This window comes from Arachis ipaensis, chromosome B9 (assembly GCF_059453495.1).
Source record: "Arachis ipaensis isolate K30076 ecotype BB chromosome B9, ASM5945349v1, whole genome shotgun sequence".
Lineage (NCBI taxonomy): Eukaryota > Viridiplantae > Streptophyta > Magnoliopsida > Fabales > Fabaceae > Arachis > Arachis ipaensis.
In genome coordinates, this window is record NC_142444.1 from 5,981,761 (window position 1) to 6,005,092 (window position 23,332).

Below are 23,332 nucleotides of genomic sequence, written 5' to 3' on the forward strand. Positions count from 1 at the left end.
CATAAAGGAATATATAATAAATGGTCTCAGATTAACTAAATAAGAAATTTATTTAAACCTAAAAATGTGCCGGAAATACCAATATACAAATTTATTGAAACAGCTTTCTTGTCATAGCTTCATAAGAGATGAACCAGCAATCTAGTAACTCTTTACTTCATTTCCTATGATACAAAAAAAAAAGTCCAGGAGAAAACTTCACGAGAAGAAGGATCGGTTTTTGTTACGTTCCAATCGAGCTTCCCTCTGTTAAAATTAAGAAGGAATTAACCACCAGCCTTAGTAGCAACAGGATGCACCCAAACCATATTTAACAATCAAAACATTTTATAAAGCAAAACAAAGCAATGGTATCAAAATAAGAAATATATTTACAAGTAAATCATATTAACCTCCCTTGGTTAAGTGATAATACTACTCACAGAAAACCTTATTTTGTTATAGTTATGGCCTATGGGGAGGTTCAAGTCATGTTTACTCAAAGAAGAAGATTGACTGATCAAGTTGGCGAAACCCCTCCCTCCTGTGCACCGCTCAAGGGTTTTAATCAAACTGACCACAACTTTACCAAAGAAGTGATGAACATGTGATGAAACAGTTACTCTCAAATGGCTGTTCGTTGTGGAGCTTAATCAAACAATCACAACAACAAAGTTATACCAGCTGGAATGTTTCTGAGTTCTGACAAGATGACATTGATGATCAATTGAGTGAAAGTCATTGATCTCAATGACATGCTTTGGAGAGAAATGGAGCGAGATGACGGTGAAATTGGATAAGATATATCATTGCAAGCACTAAAAAGACACTAAGTGGACTTTAAAATGGATGCAATCAGAACATCATGATACACCGTCCGAACCCTAACAATACTTAAGAAAAAAATTTCTGCTCCTTGTGATCTAAATCAATGCCTTTTAGAAATTACTAGCACTATGCATAAAGACGTAAGCACTGGTTGAATAGCACAATTAACCACGGGAGCATGTTTGAAACACTATCACAATCAATTACTACCACCACTTAATCATAACAAACAAACCCTAACTTGTACTCTTACATGATGTACCTAATTAAAATAATCGCATGTAAAAGTGGTAGTATAAAAATAATGACTCATCAAAATGTTAAATGTGAAATGTGAAAATGTAAAACAATAATGTTAAATGCTAAATGTGAAATGTGAAATGTAAAAGAATGAAAAGCAATACACAGTACTGAAAATTAATGTACCTCCTTTTTCTTGCACTCCTTGTAAACATCAAAATGTTCTTGACATTTACTCTTATTAGAACTAAACTCTTCTAGACCTGATGAACAAGAGTACAACAGCATCAAACAACTCTCAGTTTAAGGATCACAATATAACTAAAGCTCAATAAAACATGAGGTGCAGTTAAATCGTTTTTTCACATTATTTTTCTTTGTTTTATTCTTCATTGCTAATGCAAACTAACCAAATGTTCATACCCAGAATCTTGTTTTCCTTCCTTCCACTTTTGACCCTATTTGTCCATTTTTCTTTTCTTCAGTTTCTTCTTAACCTAACCTAATCTCCCAAATGAAGTCACTTTATTTTCTCTACTCCCTATCTGATATTTCTTCTAAGTGATCTTCATTCTTATCTAGGTCAGCATTGAAGAACAATTCCATCTACTGTGTGAGAAGGAACTCAAATTTTTCATGAAAACAGATTTAGCTCACTATCTTTCTCACGGTTATTAATTCCTGAAACTAGAAAGTTAGGGTTCATAGTGTTCTTCAATCTTCATTTCAAATCATATACTAAAAAAGAGAAACTTGGATTTAAAATTTAAAGGCTTATTATTATAGGGTATAGTATACTCAAATTCGATGAAAAAAATGAGGGCAGAGAAAATTAATTCAATAAATTAAGGAAAAAAAAAAAAGGAGGTATGCGAGTAGTTACATTTGAGAGAAGCAGTATATTGAGGAAAACATGGAGAATCAGAGATTCTTGCAGCACTTGCATACGGAGGAGTTGAACCTTTCGAATTCGAAGCCATCGCCGAAGGAAAAGAGTGAGAGACTGATGCGTCGTCGTTTCGTGGTTGCTGACACGGCAGGAGAACCTTGCTGCTGCTACAAATCTACGCGATATTTTTCGGAAATTAGAAAAATTATTCTTTTTTATCTCCTATTGTACAATAAAATTTAAGAATTTAACTGTATACGTATTTAATATATGTGATTTTTTATATTTTTTTGTTGAATATAAAATATTATATTTAAATTAAATTCTAAAAATTAATTATAGTATTATTTTTATTCTCATGATACTATAAATTTTGAAAAATATTTATAAAGTCCTAGAATATATTTAATATATGTTTTAAAAATTTATTTTCAACCAAACTTTAACAATATATTGAAGTAATTAAATCTATAATTAGTTGTGTTATAAATAAAATTTAATTTTAATGTATTGATAATGTTAAAAAAATTTATACATATATTCAATTATGTATTACCATATCAGTAAAAATAATTATTTTTAACAATTAATTCGTAAATGATCATATGAGAAGAATATAATTGAATGATAATATAAAATAATTTATAATATACATATATTAAAATTAAATACTTATAAATATACAAACGGAAAAATAATTTAATTTCTAATTTCAAAAAATATTAAAACAATTATCATACACTCAAATAGAGGCTAATTTTTTTTTTAAATGGATAAACATGATGAATTATCTAATGATATAAATAAATTGTGTTTTTTTTAAGGTAGAGATTAAGAAATGTAAGGATCAGATTTTACTATGAGAATTTTTGAGTATACAAATTTTATTTTGAATTTCTGATTTTTAAAAAATAAAAAATTCATAAATACACTTTAACTCTCCTCCGATCCCTTCATTCTATCACACTTGTTTTTTTTCTCTTCAAAATTCACTTTTTCTCTCAACTCTTTTCAACCATATTCTGATTAGTTATCCCTTTATGCATTATTTTATTTTCAATTATAATTGTTTGAAGTAGCATAATATCTATTTGTTAGGATAATTTTATATGTGTATATTAGTTTTTTTAATTTATGTAATTTTAGAAATATGAATTGTTATGCAAGACATTTTAAGTTAGTTGAAATTAAATATTTTAAGTAGGTTAAATTAGAAAATCATAAAGTATATTATTATTTGAATCGAACTTAATATTCCTTTTTTTAATCGATTACACAATATGGATTACTATTTGAATTATTAAGATTTTCTAGTTATTCAATTTATTCACCACAATTAAATATTGTGATCAAATTTTATTTTATCTTTTAATTATTACTATTTATTGATTTAAATTTGCCATAATGTGGTCCGAATAAAAGTCAAATAATAAATAGTATAACATTATATAAAAAAAAAAAAAAAACAACTTATTTTTAAATTTATTATTTAAAAAATCATCTAAATGCAAGAGTATGATTTAATGATTATATTAAAAAGTGACAGATAAATTGGTATATGTTGTTGAAATCCTGGATCATAAGGAAGAAATTGTTGTTCACTAACAATATTGTAATTTGTAAATAATGTTAACCTACAAGCAACAATAATCTTAATAAATATATAGAAGCATGCTTGTACTTTGAATTGGTCTCGGTATGAAATATGATATATGAAATATGAAAACTAGTATAAGATTAACGCGGAAAGAATTCTTTTATTTGTAGAATTATTAATCATAAAAAAAATCTGTTATTTGTATTCAAGAATCTATGACTATGACTTTATTTTGGCCTTCTTATGTCAGAAAATAGCTGGAAATTCCCAAATCGTCATTGAAAAAAGAAAAAAATTCCCTCAACGACGGCCTCGATTTTAATTGAAAATGAAGCATCTTTAACATAATATTAATGTTGTAAGTGTGAAGAGTAATGTGTAAAATTAGTCTCACATTAGAGAAAATAAGAATAGTGAAAAATTTATAAGATAAACGATTCGTTAATTTACTATTTTATAGTCGAGAGTTCCTCATCATGACTCAACAAATTAGTCGGTCTGGTTTAAAGAGTACTATTCAAGATGAAGTATCGAAAGTCTTCCCAATAAAAGTAGTTCGAAGAGTTTATAAGATGAAAGACTCGTTAACTTAAGGTTTTGAGTTAGATGTGGTGGTCGAGAACTAATATATACATGTGTTCAAATTTTGTGTGATGATACATATTACATAGTAGGTTTAATTAATTTATGAACATAGAAACATACATATCTCTTAAATCTTTTAAAATCAACCAAATATAATACTATTAGAAAAACAAGTTGCTAATTAATTTATGAACTTTTGTCATCAATATACTATATTACTATATCGACATTCCTTTGCACTTGTTAACCAAACATTTTTTTTCTTTTTCAACATTTTCCAATATCAAAGAGTATTATTTTCAATACATAAGTAAAATACAAAGAAAAAATATGCTCCCATACTTGTTGCTTTTCTAAGAGAGTATGCATGCTCATTTTGTCAACCCCGTTGACTTTGACTCAAGTGTAAATAAACCATCACCACTTAGCACCTTCCCATAACACTTCAAATTTTATTTTGAAAGAAAAAAAAAATTGTATGTTCATGCTCTGCCAGCTCCACAAAAGAATGTCTCTTAATAAAACAATAATTTCTCTAAAACCTAGCATGTATATTTGACTAATTTGCCTAATTAATTAAAACAATGAATGCGACTTTAGCAGTATAAATCATTGCATGAAACTAATATATTGGTCACCCTAAGCAAAGTAGGATACACATCAAACAATAATGGTGAGGAGAATTTCACCACGTTCACATATTGTATTGCTTCTTCTTCTTATTATTGTGGCTCTAGTTCAAGCTCAAGATCAATCAGGTTTGGTTATCACTTACCAAAAACTGCAAACAAAAGTTAAAATTAATCTTCATTTTAAAATATCCGTCACTTCGATAATTCAGTACATCATTGAATTTTTTGTCGATGTACCAAATTTTTTAAGTGACAGATATTTCGAAACGAAAAAAAAATATAGCACATCAGCTTTCAATAAGTAATTAACATTAGCTAATTTTTTCTCTTTATTGTAAATTTTTTTTAACTTCTATTTTTGGAGAATTTAAAATTTTAGTCTAAAATTTAGAATTAAAAAGAGTTAGCTAATATGGGTCGAAAAAAATGATTCTCTAGTCAGACTCTTTTTAAAAGGAATGAACATATTAGAGATATAACAATTCGTGTTGTTTCTTCCTTAAGCTTTTAGAATGAGTGGTTTCATGGCATGATATCGGAATTTTATGTCTAAAAGTTCTAGAGTTCGAAGTTCTTAATTCTTTGTTTTTCTCAACATCTCAGGATTCATTAGCATAGATTGTGGTCTACCTCAAAATTCCAGCTACACTGAGAAGCACACAAGCATATTCTACATTTCTGATTCTGGATTCATTGACACTGGTGTAAGCAAGAGTGTATCACCTGAATTCAAGATCAATCTTCAACAACAACTAAGCAATTTGAGAAGCTTTCCAAGTGGAATAAGAAACTGTTACAGAATAAATGTGACAAGTGCTACAAAATACTTAATCAGAGCTAGTTTCTATTATGGAAACTATGATGGGACAAATGTGGCACCAAAATTTGATCTTCATCTTGGTGCTAATTTCATGGACACAGTGAAATTCACCAATGCATCAGTTACCACATTCAGTGAGATCATTTACACTCCATTATTGGACTATATTCATCTTTGTCTAGTTAACACAGGCACAGGCACACCATTCATTTCTGCTATAGAATTGAGGACTTTGAAGAATGATACTTATGTGACTCAATCATGGGAATCGTTGGCGCGCCTCCGGCGATTCGACTTAGGTTCCACCACCAACTTACAATACAGGTCAGTCCGTACGATTATTAGCACAATTACTTGTGTTACAAGGTACATTTGTTAATTGTCAAGATACCAGGTGTTGTTTGATAATTATATTAGGAGAAAAAAATACAAAAAACAGGAATATAAAATTTTTGTTTGGAGAAGAGTATTACATGTATAGAAACAGATAAAATGTTTCTATTCTAAAACAAATTTTGTCTTGTTTTCTTTTTTAAGACACTTATCAAATACAATGACAAGAATTTGTTTACAGAAGATAGATACTGTGTATATTCTAAGACTAAATTGTCCAATTTTTTGTATTCAATTTCTATTTTGTCTTTGTCTTAGTATCTCTATTTTTGTGTCTGTATTCATTGTTGTGAGACATAGTAAACAAACATGGCCAAACATGGCCAATATTCCTATCATGAGAAGCAAAACACAGCCTGAAAAACTGAAAAGAATGGTTGTATGCAGGTACAAGGATGATGTTTATGACAGAATTTGGGCACCACTAGGCTTTGATCTATGGACACAAATAAGCAGCAAACTCACCAATGATGAACTAACTCAGAATCATTACCAACCACCAACAATTGTAATGAGCACAGCCGCCACGCCGGTAAACGCTAGCGCTTCTTTCGATTTCTACTGGGATCCTGATAATGTGGATGAGCAATACTATGTGTTCATGCATTTTAATGAAGTTAAGAAGCTAGCACCAAATGAAACAAGATCATTCAATGTAACACTTAATGGAAAGTATTGGGGTGGACCTCTTGTACCTACATACCAATCAACATCCACCATTTTTAGTCCTTCAGCTTTGGCAGGAGAGTCTAGGTACCTGTTTTCGCTTCTCCGGACAGAGGATTCGGCGCTTCCTCCAATCATCAATGCCATTGAGATTTATACAGTTAAAGATTTCTCAAGACCAGAAACTTCACAAGATGATGGTATTTATGCCTTACTGTTGGTGAAAATTCCCGTGCAGTTATCTTCGTGCGAAATTGATAATTAAGACTAATTAGATGACCATTTAGTCAAACATGTCAAATCATTTAATGATTCTCAACTATTAATTTCACATGAAGACAACTGCACGTGAGTCATCTATAGTGTTATCTAAACATGAGTTTTATTTTCTTAGTGTCATGTTTGTGACTTTGACTTGTTATGGAAATTGGTTTGAGATTATTCTTTTGAACTCTTCTAGTTGATGCTATCACAAACATCAAGAAAGCTTATGGAGTGGCCAGAAATTGGGAAGCTGATCCATGTGGCCCCACAAAATACATTTGGCAAGGTCTAAATTGTAGTTATGATGGCAATGATCCCCCAAGAATCACATCCTTGTAAGTTGATTGTACCAAAATCATGAAGTTTACAGCAACAAAATTTATTATATATTTTCATGAACTCAAACCATCAAGTTTGGTGATATGTTTGGAAATGCAACCAGGGACTTGTCTTCCAGTGGATTGAAAGGACAGATATCATCTTACATCTCCAAGCTCACTATGTTACAATACTTGTGAGTGCCTTAAATGGTGGAAATGAACCAAATCCATTCAACTTGCATTTTTCTCCACTTGAGGATTTAATATTTTAATACCAATAATAATGCATTTGAATTGCACCTTTTCAGGGATTTATCAAACAATAACTTAAGTGGATCAGTACCTGATTTCCTAACACAACTTCAGTCATTGAAAGTATTGTAAGTTAGTTCTTTTATCAGTGCATCAGTGTAATTTTATTGGTTACAAAAGAGAAAAGGTATTATTATTAGTTCTGTTTTATCAGAAACTTGGGAAACAACAATCTCACAGGCTTAGTTCCCAATGGACTCCTTGATAAATCAAAGAAAGGTTCACTATCATTGAGGTATGCATATTGCATATGCTTCCTACTTATTAGAAACCAATAAATTCTTATGAACTTTCAAACTTGATAATCTTATCTTGATTATAACATTAGATTCTCTGAGTGGTGATGTTTTAATTCTTGATCTGGCCTCATTCTTGTTCTTAATAAAATGATAGTGTGGAACACAATCCAAATCTATGTGCATCAACTTCATGCAACCAACAAACAGGTGGTGCAATAAGCAACAAGAAGAAGAAGAATAACAACAATCACATAGTTATTCCCATTGCAGCATCAATTGCTGGGGTTTTGGTGCTTCTAGCAATTGTAGCAACAGCTGTTATCTGTGGACTTAAAAAGAGAAAGCCAAAAGGTAAACAATTTCAACTAACTACACATAGCCTTTTTTATTGTTGTGCCTTTTTATCAACATTTTGAATTTGACAATTGAAACATATTATTTGTGATTCTATTTGAATTTGTAAATAACTGAAACATTTTGCATGAAACTAGCAGCTGTGAACATTGATGAAGAACACAATGCTCCAAATTTTTCACAATTTGGACCCAACCAAAGACAATATACATTCAATGAAATTGTTAAGATCACCAACAACTTCAATAGAATTCTTGGTAGAGGTGGATTTGGTACAGTTTACCATGGACTAATTGGTGATACTCAAGTAGCTGTCAAGATGCTTTCACCATCGGCAGTGCGAGGATATGAACAATTTCTAGCAGAAGTTAGTGGCCAAAACCTGAAAAAAATGATTCTGATCAAACCAAATATTTAGCTATATATCATGACATATAAGTGCCTTTTATATTGCAGGTTAAACTTCTGATGGTAGTACACCATAGAAATCTCACTTCTCTTATTGGTTATTGCAATGATGAAAGCAATATAGGACTCATCTATGAATACATGGCGAATGGAAACTTAGAAGAACATCTTTCAGGTATGTTCAGGAAGATCGAAATTGCTTTGTTCTAAGATTCATTCCATTCCAAGTCTTTACCACGTGTGCCAACTCTCAATCGCCTACTAAAATAATATGATTACACAGGAAAAAAGAACAATGCAAAGTTGTTGACATGGGAAGATAGACTCCGAATATCAGTGGATGCAGCACAAGGTAAAGCAATGAGAACCAACCTTGTAAAGTTTTTATGAGTCTTCATATTTATTTATCTTTGATGAAATGTTATAATATCAGGATTGGAATATCTGCATAGCGGTTGCAAGCCACCTATAATCCATAGAGATGTGAAATGTGCAAACATTTTATTAAATGAAAACTTTGGTGCAAAATTGGCTGATTTTGGACTATCCAAACCTTTTCCCACTGAAGAAGGCACACACATTTCAACTGTTGTTGCTGGAACTCCTGGTTACTTAGATCCTGAGTAAGTGATTGTATGAAATTAAGAATCATTGGAAGACTTTATTGAAAAAAAACTAAAAACTCTACTTACTAAAACCATGTGATCTGCCTTGTAGGTATCGCGATTCAAACAAGTTGGCAGAGAAGAGTGATGTTTACAGCTTTGGAGTAGTTCTTTTGAAGATGATCACAGGTCAAGCAGCCTATGTGAAAATGCAGGACGACGACAACAAGCCTCACATAAGTTATTGGGTTAGTTCCATGCTTTCCAATGGAGACATAAAGAGCATTGTTGACTCAAAGTTACAAGAAGATTTTGACAGTGGCTCTGTGTGGAAAGCTGTTGAAACAGCAATGGCTTGTGTGGCATCTAGTTCTAACAAGAGGCCTCACATGAGTGATGTTGTGACTGAGCTAAAGGAGTGTTTGGCTGCAGAATTAGCACGCAAAAGAACTGATCATGCCACTGAACAAAGTGATTCACTTGAGAGTGACTTGGCTTCCATAAGTGTCACTACAACTGAATTTGAACCCATAGCTAGGTAGTTCCTTCAAGATGCCATCAATGGGGTGTTCCCATTTCTGTTTTCATTTCAATCTTGCTTTTTTCTTCTTCTTTTTTTAAGGCTATGGGATAAGCAACTGTGAATTTGATTATTATATGCTTTGATGCAATTTTTTCCCCATGTATTTGACATTTGCTTTTGTACAATTCTAAAGTATAAGAAAATAAATAAAGGAGGGTTAACTTCAATTCAGATTGTTCTTATAAAAGGTCTTATTGAACGGAACCAGAACCACAAAACATGTCTTTGTATAATGTATAGAAATTACTCTCTCATTCTTAAATAAACGGCGTTCTTAAAAGTTTATTTTACCATAAATAACTATCCACTTTAACAAATCAATGTAACATTATTATTCGGTTTTAGTTATACCTCTAAATTAATCAATGAATGAGAATAAACTAAAAAATAATATTGTAACTAACTTTTTAATTTTTATAACTCAACAATTTTAATATTCTTAATTGAAGAGAAATTTTAGAAGTGAACAATAAAGGCAGAGTACAGTAATAGAGAATTGTATTTTTTTTTTTTTTTTTTTCTAAACCGTTCTTGGTAAATAGAGTTCAAACTTGAAAAACAAATAAATAAATGAAATACTGATTCAATAGCCAATAACCAAAATGGTGTATCAAATGCAGTGTTACTTACAGATACATCATGTCCAACATCATAGAAACGAAGATGTCAATGCATAACTCAACAGAATCCACATCATATTCCGAATAATCATTTATCACCCCAAATTAATTTTTAAAAATGACAATGGAAGAAGGGTAAGACGTGCCTATGTTCAGCCAATAGAGCAATCCTATAACAGAAAAACCAAAGATACCACACTAAATATTCAGTAATAATAACTTCAGTCACCACACTCTCCATAGATATCACCAATCCCACAACAGAGAACAGATGCTTCCTTCAAAGGGTATGTCTAAAATATCTAAAAACTGTGTAAGACAAGAAAGAGAGATCAGCCAATGTACACAATTGCAAGCTTTGAATTTTCAAGCATTGATCCTTTTTGCTAGAATCCCAATCCACATTTTACACCCTAGAAAGATAAATGATTCACATGACTGATTCCCATATTTCCAAGTTTCGTCAATGTTCACCGCAAGCTTGTTTATTCCTAATACAGACCTAATCCTCATTCCCTGTATTGATAATTGATTATGAAGATTCTTGCAGCCTATACATGGTGATTTCCTGCTGCTTAAAGTATCGTCTATCCTCTTCATCAACCAACACAAGATTTAAGAAGTACTTGACACTGAATTTGTTATTGATGTTCCTATGTGTTGGTGTGAGCTCATAAGGACTGAGGAACAATCTGATTGGGATGGATTCACCTGTGAAATTAACCACACATCAATCAACGCATTTACGGCATATATGAAGTAGCTTCCGCTGAGATGTCCATTATAACTTTAGTGTTACTCTTCAGTAGTTTTCATTGTGAAATTGTAATTTATATTCAGATTGATGCATGAATTATCCTTGAACAATAGATGTAATGTGCATATGCTATTGTGAGAACAACTAATTAATTATACCAAGAGGTGAAATGTATTCTATGAAGATGAAATCAGCTATTTGAATAAACATTTTTTACTTCAGAAATTGGTTTTGCTAATTGCTTGAGATTTGAGCAGTAAACATTATATAATCTTGGTTGTTTTCTTATATCTAATTCAATGTACTCTTCAACTTTTGCTGGACATCAAAGTATGAAACCATTAAGAACACAATATTTTCTGGCCTAACAATAATTATTGTCCCATGTCATAATAGATTTTTAAAAGTCTTAGTTGGCTACCAAGGCCTAAACAATTATCCTTCTTGTAATATTTATGTTAGCTCTATAAACATGCGCTTGTTTTATGTAGTTGAATTTGCACGGCGGGCAAATTGCAAAGGAATGTGTAACATGAGATGTTGCTAACTTATTCCTTTTTATTTGCTAACTTATCAAGATTTTATTGCAACATGTGATGTTGCTAACTTATTCTACAAGCATTATTCCATGATGAGTAAAAGTCTTGAATTCGTAATGTAATTCATTCCGTTAAAATTCACTTTCATTTTACTTGATTCAGTAATACTTCTAATTAAGAGTGATGTATCGATTTTATCCCCAACGTTTTCGTCCTATTTAAGTCCTAACGTTTCAAAATCATCTCAATGTTATCTTACTGTCAACTCTGTTAACAGATCACTAACGACAGGACAACATTGAGACGATTTTAAAACGTTAAAGACTTAAATATGACGATTTAAATGTTATGGACAACTTTAGAACTTACCCCAAACGTTAAGGACAAAACCAATACTTTACTCAAATAAAATATTATTTTGGAAATATGGGGAAAAGGGGTTTTTCTCCAAAATGAAGAACCTACCTCTGACAGGCGCACCATCCATCAACTCAAATTTAGCCAATGTTTCTGTCTCAACATGGGTATTGGTTCCAGATCCTGTTGATTCTCTACGCCTAATCTCAAGATCCATGTTTTTTATCTTGATTCTGACAAGTAGAAAGTAAATCTTACCAATAATGACATCTTTTAGATGATACCTGAAAAGTTGAAATTTCAATTAGCCTCTGCTATTTTTCTACTCTTTCAACTGTCAACTAAAAATTTGGTAGATGAGAGAAAATCATTCTTATATATATATATATATATTTCTAACACTTGAAACACTTAAGTGTAAAGTATTTTTTCCATCTTGACCAATTATTATTACACACATTTAATAAATAAAGGTATTAAAAATCATTTCGGATCATTTGTCATAATTAACAGGAAACATATAAGTTGTTACAGCTAACAAGGTATAACAATAAATAAATTTCATATTCCAAGCTGCACACAGAAACTTAATGGGAGTTGACTTGGTACATAATTAAAGGAAATAACATGATATATAAAAGAGAAAATATATGCAACTCCAGTCATATGGTCTATCAACGTGTTCAACTTACTTGCTCTTGTTGTATTCGAATTCAATGTGTAGACAATCTTCAATTCCAACTTCCATCTGTATGAGCCATAACATTATGCTAATATAACGAATTAATGTCCGATAAGGAAGATGTTAGATAATCATAAGGCAATAGATGCATGTGCCTATAGGCCTATAGGGACTATATCAATGAGTAAATGAAAGGAAATGGTTTACAACACAACTGCATTTTACTATCGTACGGGTTCATTATAGTTTTAATTGATGGTCAAAAAGAGCATGACCCACTATCACAATTACATGATGCCAAACTTCGTGCTAGTAACCATTGAAATTCAATTGTTGTGTTATTGAACTCACCTTGATGCTATTATTAATTGTTGGAGGCGGACTGTAGTTGCGAACCTGAACAATGAAAGTAAAAATAAGTACAAAAATTGTTGGAATAGGATGGTAAAAAAATACATTGACTTATTCAACATATACAGACAACACACTCTTTTGGGTGTGGAGCAAGTGTATTCATATATAAGTATAGGCATATCAAAATATCAGCCGGAAAATACTATAGTTGTGATATGATCATATATACACACTTTTTTTTTTAAACATATGTGGGGACTGTTTAAGCATATGTAGAAGTATACTTTACATCTACATCCAACACATAGAACGATACGACAAAATAACATTGATGTCAATATATCAGTAAACAAATCAAATCTATTTTACTAATAGAGAACATACCACAAAATCCTGGTACTCTATTATGCTTCCTGCATAACCACGATTAACGGTCACTTTCAAGACATACCTGGAAATTAAAAATGCATTAAAACATTACATAATATCATATTCAAGATCCTACAACCTATTATTTGCAGAGCAAGTATTCCTGATCGATGAGCAACAAAAACCAAATGCATATAACTTAGAAAAATCATACCTAAGCCTCACATTGACTCCATTGTATGTTTCATATGGCATTTCAACAGTAGAAAACTCAAAAGGATATGTTTTCCTTTCATATATTTCTCCAGGAACATCCAGTTCTCTTACTGCAAAGGATAACAACATGAAAAGCTATCATTTATCAACAGTACAAAAGTAATTAACTTGAGCATTAAAACAATGATTTAGAATATGTCATTATAGAATGAAAGAGACAGATAATCAATTACCAAGGGAAGTAAAGTCATAAAAGTTTCCTCTGTCGAAATACATCTCTACATAGTGAAACAAAAAGAAAAGGAACTTTGAATTAGTAATAAAGTCACATTCCTTTGAAGGATTGACAAGGTAAATCATTCTAAGTAATTGCAGCAATATTATATGAAGTATGACATTAAATAGTGATATTAGACAAAAACAAAAGATTTTCAAAGGATCCACCATTTAGACTTTACACACTCAGAATGACACATCAAACAATTATAATAATTAGTCAAGTATGAACCTATTTGTCCAAGGAGTTCAACTTTTACACCATTGTGATCAATCTTCTTCCCTTGCATTGGTTCTATTGTAACCTAAACATGGCAACAAATAGTTAAACAGTCCATACTGCAGGGTTAACAGGACAAGATATCAACAAATATTCAACAATAACATCATGGGATTAACATAAACTCAACATTATATAATATTACAGATATTAACAAATATAATACCTTCCCAACAATGTTTTCTTGACTTTGGAAAAGTGGGACTGTAACTGTTTGTCCATTCTCTTTTTTAAATGGAACCTAAAAGCCACAATTATAAACACATAAAAAGTCACTAATATGAGCCTCTGAAAGCCGCTTTATTGAAAGGTCATTAAACATTAATAGTGAAGTATTTGTGAAGCACTGCAGCATAGCTTCAAACCAAATTACAATTGCACTCCCTGAACTTATACTAGGCATCAAGCTCAGCCCTTTTGTAACGACATTACAGATATCAATTAATTTGATGTAAATCACTACTATGCTTCATATCATATTAGTTAAGAAAGTGGCTCACCTGCTTCCGGTTTTTCCCATCGTTAAATGTGATCAAAACATTACAAGCTGGCTTGAAAGCTCCAAGAAGGTAATTCTGTTTGTTTTAATTCCCCAAAATGGTAATCAATGAGAGAGGCCACAACAAACACCACAATTAAACGAATCAAGGTTAAAATAGAATGAATAACAAAAGAGACACAATCATTCAACCAAAATATGAACAGTAACAAAGTAAATAATACTCACCATTCTGTTCACAGTTCAATCTTTTCACTACCTCAGCACCTGTGGAACACAATCTTGCATTAGAAATTTTCACCATTACAAGATCAATGGCACGCAGACACAAACAAGAAATTTTCCTAATCAAATTTTTCACCTCAACATGACAAATTAAAATCACTCAATGACCAAGTCTGTATCCCAAATCATGCTCAAAAATCCAAAATTTCTATACAACCATATCTCATGTTATCAACCCTAAAACCTAAATCCAATCAAAATTCGAGTGATAATGGAAGGGATCAATGAAAACACCGTACCGTATATCGAGATCACGTCTATGAGTTTCGATTTGGCGGGTTAAGGATCGGAAATGATGGAGAGATCTGAAGTGTTCGATGCAATGAAAAAGCGATCGAAGAAAATAGCATTATTCGAAGGTGGTGATAGGCATTGAGCGATGATGATTAATTGGTGAGAAGGAAGAATTTGAAAAAGAATCTGCAACGCAGTGAGCCCTAACACGATGCAGGAAGAAGAAGTCACACTTGCGTTTGCGTTTTCTTCTGTACTGTGTTTCCAAGGTTTAAACGCATCGTCGTTTTACTCTTTTGGTTCATTTATTTAAGTATTTAATTTAACTCTCTTTTTTTTTTTTTAACCCTTAGTTTCATGCTCTTCTAACTAGTAAAAAGAACCAATATGAAATTATCCACCCAATTTCATGAAAAAATAGGAGTAATTTTTTTCCTTAAATGCTCAATTTAAGGGTTTAATCTTTATCTACTATAAATTATAAACCTTGTTTGCACTAATTTCACATAGTTATAGGTAAAAATTAAAAATATAATACTTCTGTTTGTCAAATTTTAAACTTGAGTACAAAATCTGTATCAATAATAATTAAATGTCAATAATAATATGATAAAAGATATTGCTAACCTTTTTTAAACATATTGCTAACCTTTTTGCTTCATTTTAAACATATTGCTAACTGTTAAAACATTTTGATTATTTTATTTTAACAAAATTGATAATGATGAAGGTTAGGGTTTTGTAGAGGAAGGTTTAGCTCTTAGCAGTTAGCACCTAGCACTTATCTTATTTTTTGGTTCAACAAGGTTTTTTATTTTTTTGTTACTGACGGCTCAACTGGGCAGCTTAAGAATTAGAGGCCTTACTACACATACAAGTCTTTTTGGTTTACAAGTCTTATAAGTTGGCACAAATTTAACAAAAAATATGCATTATACTCCTACATTCAAGAGTAAATAAACGCACGTTATTCAACCACTTCCTGTTTTCAAAGCGCGCTACTCAACATGCATTATAAACAACTCTTCTTCTTCTTCCTCCATGAAAACGAGTTTCTTGCCAAATTTGAAGATAATGGAATTTCAGAAATACACCCAAAGGATTACAGAAATACACCCAAACGGTTACAGAAATTCACCCAAACGATTATAAAAATACACCTAAAGGATTACAGAAATAGACCCAAAGGATTACAAAAACTACACCCAAAGAATTTAAGAAATACACCCAAAATTTGTTGAAGTACACCTTATGCATAATTCAAAACTCTTTGTCATTGGCTAATGAGTTGCTGTATGCACAAGATGGATTTAAACCCTGCTTTAATAGATTAGTGAACTAATTACTAGACCAACCCAACTTAGTTAACAACATTTTTTTTTTTGGGACAGGAACAACGTTTTTTTATTTTAGTCGAAAATTTATCACACTTATGAAGTGATGGAGACAATTCCAAAAACTAAATGGGCTAAAGTAGCGTAGCCCCAAATAGTAAACATAAGCCCCAAATCAATATAAGCCCAATATGTAAATCTCTTTAATTTTTATATTTTGGGTAACTTTTTGGAGTGATTTTAAATACTCGTACTAATATTTTAATAGATTTTGTTTTAGAAAAATCACGTAATTATTATTAAGTATTATATTACATTATCAATACCTTATATTATTATTAGTATCACACTATGACATTATGTTATACTTATATATATAAGATCTAATCATCAAGGAAAGTGTATATGACCAACCTTCAAATAATGTTACAATTATTTTTTTTTTAGGTATTGATTAATGTTATGATTTGAAGAACAAAACAAGTAAATTACCTGGGTACAACTAGGAGTGAGGCCCACATATTTAACAATCGTGTACAAGTTGTGCATGTGTTCACCAATCAGCAATAATTTCCTCAAGAGACACAGAAGTGATTCTAGGTATTAGTGACTATGAGTTATGGCATTCATTTTAATTTGTACCAAAAATATATATATTTCACATGCAAACACAGTAGTATATCTCAAATTAAAGACGTGCTTAATGATGCATATAATGGAGTAATAATAACGAAATTAAAATAATATAAATTCTATGACAATAGCATAAAATCTAGCTTGCACGAGACCCACATTAAAAAGTTTTGGTGCATATACATGTCGTTACATAAGCATCATCATTAACAATATCATTAGTTACATTATATTAGTTTCAAAAGTACAACTATATAACATTGCTTGTTAAGAGACAAACACTCAGGGCCAAAAAAATGAAGAGAATAGACATAAAGATGCACGTGGCGAGCAATGCATGCGTTTTAATTTGGGAGTGATTTTCATTTGTTTCAAGATCAGAGCACGCTTAATTTGGGATTTGGGTTGAATCAAGGACAAGAAGACAGAACCACTGATTTTTCTCACTAATCCTAAGGGAATGTCTCTTGCATTGGTTACTTAACAAACCACATTATTTAATAATTAATAATGATCCTCATAAATTAATATGGCAAATGGAAAAACGGAGGGGGTTGGGGTTTTATACATGAGTTTAATTTTAATGCAGTGATGGTGATTGTGTAAAACGTTTTATATTGTTATATAATTATTACATTTATTTTTTGGATGATTATTCACGTGGTTAATGTGTATGAAAATTAGATTTTGAAAAAGTTTAGATAACTAACTATATATTATAATCGGTTAGATTAGTAAACCAGTAATTAAAACGGTTTGATGACCGATCCGATTTTCTGAACCTTGATTATAAGCCAATTAAGTCAATTCTTTTTTATTTTTTATTTTAAAATTCAAAAAATTAATATAGTAGAGAGTTGTTTTTTTTTCTTATAACAAACTTATTTTTCAATTAATTGACTTCATTTCTAATTAGTTCTCTAACAAAACCGTTAAATTTTATATATATTTAATTATTTACAAGATATATATCATATGTCTATAGTTATAATTTAAATTTAATTAAGCAAAAATAAAAATTAATTATTTATATCGTTAAAACTAAAATCTTCATGAATACTAAAGATTAGTAGAATAATCAGTTATCAAAATAAGTTTCACAACAAAATAATAAAACCTATTATAAAATAATAGAAACTGATAATGCTATTTTTTTATAAATTTATGTAAATATATAAAGTAAAAAAATTACGTAAAATTTATGATTTTAGATTTAGAATTTAGAGTTTAGCTATAAATGTTAACTATGTGTTTTTATTATAATTGATGTTTGATATTCTTATTTAGATTTAGAATTTAGAGTTTAGCTATAAATGTTAACTATGTGTTTTTATTATAATTGATGTTTGATATTCTTATTTTTATAATAGTATGTGGTAATTATATTATTAACTTAAATAAATGGGAATTTTATTATATAAATACATTAATAACTTCACAATTAAAAAATATACTAATCATACTATTGGTCTTAAACTAGTATTGAACAGAAAAAACTCAATTCCAAAAGGTCACAGTTACAAATATTACACAGACTTTACTATTGAAAGATGTAAAAATTATAATAACGAATTAATCATTCAACACTTATATCATCATCAACTGTCACCACTATATATATATATATATAGATTATGAAGCTAAAAAATAAGTTAACCATAATTGTCATTGCTAGTAATGAAATGAAATTAGATATCACAGCAGGGTTTATAATAAGTTGACCCCATGTTACATTATTTTCCACCAAAACCAAGATAATAATAATAATAATAATGATAAAAAAAACAAACACTTGTTTATTGATATCAAAAATGAATTTGAGAATGGAAGGAAGGGTTGAAAGAGAATACAAAACTATTATAATTATTATAATCCATTGCTTCAACTTTAGTAGTGTTGTTCCCTAAATTTTCAAGTGCCTTAACCTGTGACCTTAAAAACTTAAGATAATTTGCAGCTTCATCAAGCATTGATGCAGTGTCCATTTTGGTTCCACCAGGAACAATCTTCTGCAAAACCCTGATTTTTTGGCTTATTTTCTCTCTTCTTTGCCTTGCAGCCACAGTTTGTGGATCACTTGAAACCCTCACATTCTTCCTCTTTGGCTTCTCAATCACTTCATCTGAGTCTAACAAGTTCACTGGCCTGAATGCTGCTGCTCTGTATATCATTTCCTTCATTTGTGCTATAGCCTCTGGATCAGCTTCTTCTTCAGTGGTTGAAGTTGATGACATTGTTGCTGATGCTTCATTTGGGTTTTGGAAACTTATTGTTGATGAAAATGGAGTCTTTTCCCATCTGGGTTTCTTGGATCTTGGTGGATTCTCTGAGATAACCATGAAACTTGTTTATCAGTATCACCAATAAGCTACCATATGTAAATACTATCATTATTATTATATACTAGTGTATTAATAAGTACCACAGTTCGGCAAACCAAGAACTAATCTGTTACATATCAGAATTCTTTTTAAAGGTTTGCTTATAACAATGAATTGTTATATGCACAAACCAAGATTTGAACTTCCGACACTTATTTAAGTAAACTAGTAAGCTAATTATTAGACCGACCCAAGTTGGTTGCTCTCTTATTTATTAAATATATATAAAAATAATAAAAATAAAATTAGTTTAAAATGACAAGTAAATTATAACTTAATTAAGAGGTCTTGGATTATCTATGTTATTTCTAATGATATTTTGACAATATAATTAGCTATCAGAATATCAAACTTGTTATAACAGTATAATCAAATTTTTGCATGAAAATCAAATATAAATATATGTATACAATGACTTATTTTTAGTGTTCATGTAGGATGATTATAGATGTTTATTGAGAATTAAGATATAATTAGAGAAAATATTATTTTAAGTTTTCAAATGTATAACAGAACTACTAACATATATATTAGATATTCAGAGAGAATAAAACTTTATTTGGATTACCTATCTTGATAATTGGTGAGTGATCCTTATTAGTGATAATAATAGGATTGAATTGTCCTCCTTGGTTGATGTATTGTTGATGATCTGAGGAGTTTTGATGAGAGCATGGAAGCATAGAAGCATCATTATTATTATTGTTGTTACTTTCAGATTCAGCAGAGGAAGCAGCATCAGTAGTGGAACTACTCAAGTTCCACAAGTAGTTTTTGCAATCATCATCAGATAACAAGATCTTTGAAATCCCATCATTATCATCATCATTAGTGTTGCTATTTGTAGCTGATGAAATCAAGCAATGATGATGATGATGATCATGTTGTTGGTGCTGTTGGGCCATGTTGAAATCTGTCATGTACTTACCACTTATCTGGTAATAATTATCCATGTTGTAAGGTCCATTTTCTGATAGTGACATTATGGCTGAAGATTTCACTACTGTTGCTGCATCTTGCTGCTGATAATTAATCAAATGTTCTGAATTTGGGTATGTAAGAATTATTTCTTGACTTTGTTGTTGTTTGCTCCATAAGATTGGTGTGTTATTTCTTGCAATAATTTGTGAAGTTGCATCATCCCAATTGAGACCATCCATAATAGAGTTGAATGAAATGAAACACTACTAAATCACCTATCACATTAATTCAAAACTATATATATATATCAGAAAAAAAGAATAAGAAAATGGTATGTCACAATTATATATATTAAGGTATAATAAAAAATTAAAAACAATAGGCCTTACCCTTTTTGCAGTTCTAGATCCAGCTACTACTTGATCAAATCTTCAATTTCAGCAACTGATTAAACAGAACTCAATTCAACTTTTGAAGATTGAAGATTGTAATGTTATTAGTAGTAAAACAAGTATAAAATGACAAGTACTACTAATGAATTTTTAATACTATTCTAGCTTATATAGTCACAAGAAAATAAAATAATCAAGTAATTAGTAGTACTGAGATTGATAATAATAAAACATAGACTAGATACATTGGCCAAAGAGACAAGAGAATAGAATGAAGAGTGAGACAACAAGTTTGTACCTTGAGCTGCTGCCATTGAAGACCAAAAATCTGAATTCTGATACAATTTGTGTGTGTTTTGTTGTGGAGAACCTTGGAATAGGTAGGAAGAACAAATGGAACATTACTTTTATAATAAAAACAAATATTGGAATTTGAGCAATTACGTCAGGAAAACTCTATAATAAATATACCCACTACTTGACTAAAGAATTAGGAATATAATATACTAGAAAAATGATATTATGATAAAAAATAATATCATTTGTATATTTTATTTGGTAGGACAAAATAATTTATATAAATATCTAATCATATGTTACTATAACAGGGAAATAAAATATTTGACCTTATTATTAGTGAATTTCTAAGAAATTGTGCAAATATTAATGTTTGATTAAATAAAATATAAAATTGTTTATATACTTATTTAAAAATTAAACTTTTACAATAATAAGGTTTGATAATTCTAGAGAAGTGCAGTCAGTGCAGTGTTTTTTGAAAATAAATAAATAAGGCATTTTTATGAGGTAGAATAGAATAAACTGGACCTATAAGGCTATTTTGAAAGATGTGAAGCATGAAATATTTTATTTCTTTTTGGATTCTTTTCAAGTGGCTGGGGCATGTTCTGACCTCTTTTTGGGTGGTTGAGTGAAGAGTGAAGTCTGAAGTGTAAACTCAAAAGCATCTTTTAACTGCAATAATTATTTTTTTTTCTTTTGAATAATATAAAAGATTTTATTGTTAATCATGGTTTTAATCATAGGCTGTGATGTTCTCACTTTCTACTGCAGTTTACAGTGATTGATTATTTGTTTGGTAGCAAAAATAAATTAATAAAAAATAATCAAAATTTATCTTATTTAATATTTATTAAATTATTGTAATATTACTTAATTAATTCTGATGATTTAATAAATATTAAATAAGATAAATTTTGATTATTATTTTTTTGTTAATTTTGTTATATGTACTACTATAGAGATACAAGGAAATTAATTATTATAGCATAGAAAAAGTGTAATTTATATTCTTTTCTCATGGATAATATACATCTTTTGGAATTAAAATAAAATATATTTCATTCATTTATGTAGTTCTCCATATTAACAACTAGAAGTTAGTGTAAATCTTTTTTTAGAGGAATGTTAGGGACAGCAACTTTTATGATTTGTAGCCATCAAATAGCCATTAATGATGATTTTAATGATGTGAAATTGGTGTGAGATTTCATTCAATAGTTCACTTTTTTTTGCTAGTTATATACTGACCAGAATTTAATAAAGTTGTTGGCTCTTAGATTTTTTCCTTATGCTTTTATTGTTAAGATCATTGTTAGAATTAGTGAACATATAGAATAAAAAAAGTGTATACATGCATGCAAGATCTGAAGTTTGTTAGAGGAAAAAGTGCAATACACACAATCTGAAATAAATTAAAGATTTACAAATAAAATAGTATATATGTTTTCATAGAGTTATTTAAATAAATAGTGGTCATTATTGAACCTTATATAGTGGAAAATATGGCTAGATAGAGAAAGCAAATTGCCTATGAAAATGTGGAATTGTGCTCCATCTCGTTCACATTAATGCCAGCTCAGCTTCTGAATCTTAGTTTAGTAAATATTATTACCAAGATTTTATAATTATTTTTATATATAGATATTTTTTTATTATTAGATGATAAATTGTAGAATTTAATTTTGATATATTATAAAATATTATTTATTTTTAAAATTTGACTAAACAAATAAATTACACTTTTAATATAAGTATCTTTATAAAAAGATATTTTTAGTATCTTCATTTAAATATATATCTCTTCATTTTCATCGATTCTAAACTAGTAGCTCTTTCAATGAATCTCTAATGTTACACACAGTTATACTCATCCAAAAATCCTAAGTAATGGTATTTTTATTAATCAATAGTTTTTTTGTTGACCATAATATCTAACTCATTGCTTGCCGATGAATTACTGCATGCAACAGATAAGATTTGAACATCCAACACTTATTTAAACAAATGAGTAATTTGACCACCAACTTGTCTATTGTGGTCTAATTGTAATTATTCATAAATTATTAATGACTTAATATCATCCATTGATGCTAATATTTGATGGACAGATTAAATTAAAAGTAATGACATATATAAAGATAGTCCTTTTTCTGTCCATCAGACACGATATTTTTACCGTTTCTACT

General features: G+C 29.9%; 4 protein-coding genes across 5 annotated transcripts; 1 reads left to right on the plus strand and 3 right to left on the minus strand.

Moving 5' to 3' along the window:
• Position 1: 1 nt before the first annotated feature.
• LOC107619560 (Cox19 family protein (CHCH motif)) lies at positions 2 to 2,121 on the minus strand. The gene is made up of 3 exons (XM_016321850.3): positions 1,931 to 2,121; positions 1,234 to 1,310; positions 2 to 246 (listed from the first exon to the last, which is right to left on the minus strand). Exons 1-3 carry the CDS (start codon positions 2,025 to 2,027, stop codon positions 199 to 201), a joined length of 222 nt encoding a protein of 73 aa, XP_016177336.1. The 5' UTR covers positions 2,028 to 2,121; the 3' UTR covers positions 2 to 198.
• A 2,667-nt stretch (positions 2,122 to 4,788) lies between these two features.
• On the plus strand, positions 4,789 to 9,673 carry LOC107614762 (LRR receptor-like serine/threonine-protein kinase IOS1). Its single transcript, XM_021112387.2, has 13 exons — positions 4,789 to 4,876; positions 5,354 to 5,894; positions 6,351 to 6,829; positions 7,090 to 7,228; positions 7,336 to 7,407; positions 7,522 to 7,593; positions 7,680 to 7,760; positions 7,919 to 8,115; positions 8,256 to 8,485; positions 8,575 to 8,701; positions 8,810 to 8,878; positions 8,960 to 9,149; positions 9,244 to 9,673. The coding sequence occupies exons 1-13, from the start codon at positions 4,789 to 4,791 to the stop codon at positions 9,671 to 9,673; spliced, it is 2,715 nt and encodes a 904-aa protein (XP_020968046.1).
• Positions 9,674 to 10,282: 609 nt separating this feature from the next.
• Positions 10,283 to 15,485, minus strand: LOC107618138 (vacuolar protein sorting-associated protein 26A). The gene is made up of 12 exons (XM_016320093.3): positions 15,188 to 15,485; positions 14,892 to 14,930; positions 14,665 to 14,739; positions 14,331 to 14,405; positions 14,117 to 14,189; positions 13,842 to 13,886; positions 13,607 to 13,718; positions 13,408 to 13,474; positions 13,021 to 13,065; positions 12,680 to 12,735; positions 12,096 to 12,271; positions 10,283 to 11,045 (listed from the first exon to the last, which is right to left on the minus strand). Exons 2-12 carry the CDS (start codon positions 14,892 to 14,894, stop codon positions 10,867 to 10,869), a joined length of 906 nt encoding a protein of 301 aa, XP_016175579.1. The 5' UTR covers positions 14,895 to 14,930; positions 15,188 to 15,485; the 3' UTR covers positions 10,283 to 10,866.
• A 3,440-nt stretch (positions 15,486 to 18,925) lies between these two features.
• Positions 18,926 to 21,272, minus strand: LOC107616571 (uncharacterized). 2 transcript variants are annotated; one of them, XM_016318523.3, is made up of 4 exons: positions 21,142 to 21,272; positions 20,841 to 20,895; positions 20,099 to 20,726; positions 18,926 to 19,475 (listed from the first exon to the last, which is right to left on the minus strand). In XM_016318523.3, the coding sequence occupies exons 3-4, from the start codon at positions 20,688 to 20,690 to the stop codon at positions 18,955 to 18,957; spliced, it is 1,113 nt and encodes a 370-aa protein (XP_016174009.1). In that variant the 5' UTR covers positions 20,691 to 20,726; positions 20,841 to 20,895; positions 21,142 to 21,272; the 3' UTR covers positions 18,926 to 18,954. The 2 variants fall into 2 exon arrangements, with proteins under 2 accessions (XP_016174009.1, XP_016174010.1); XM_016318524.3 differs by having other exon boundaries at positions 20,099 to 20,745.
• Positions 21,273 to 23,332: the final 2,060 nt, after the last annotated feature.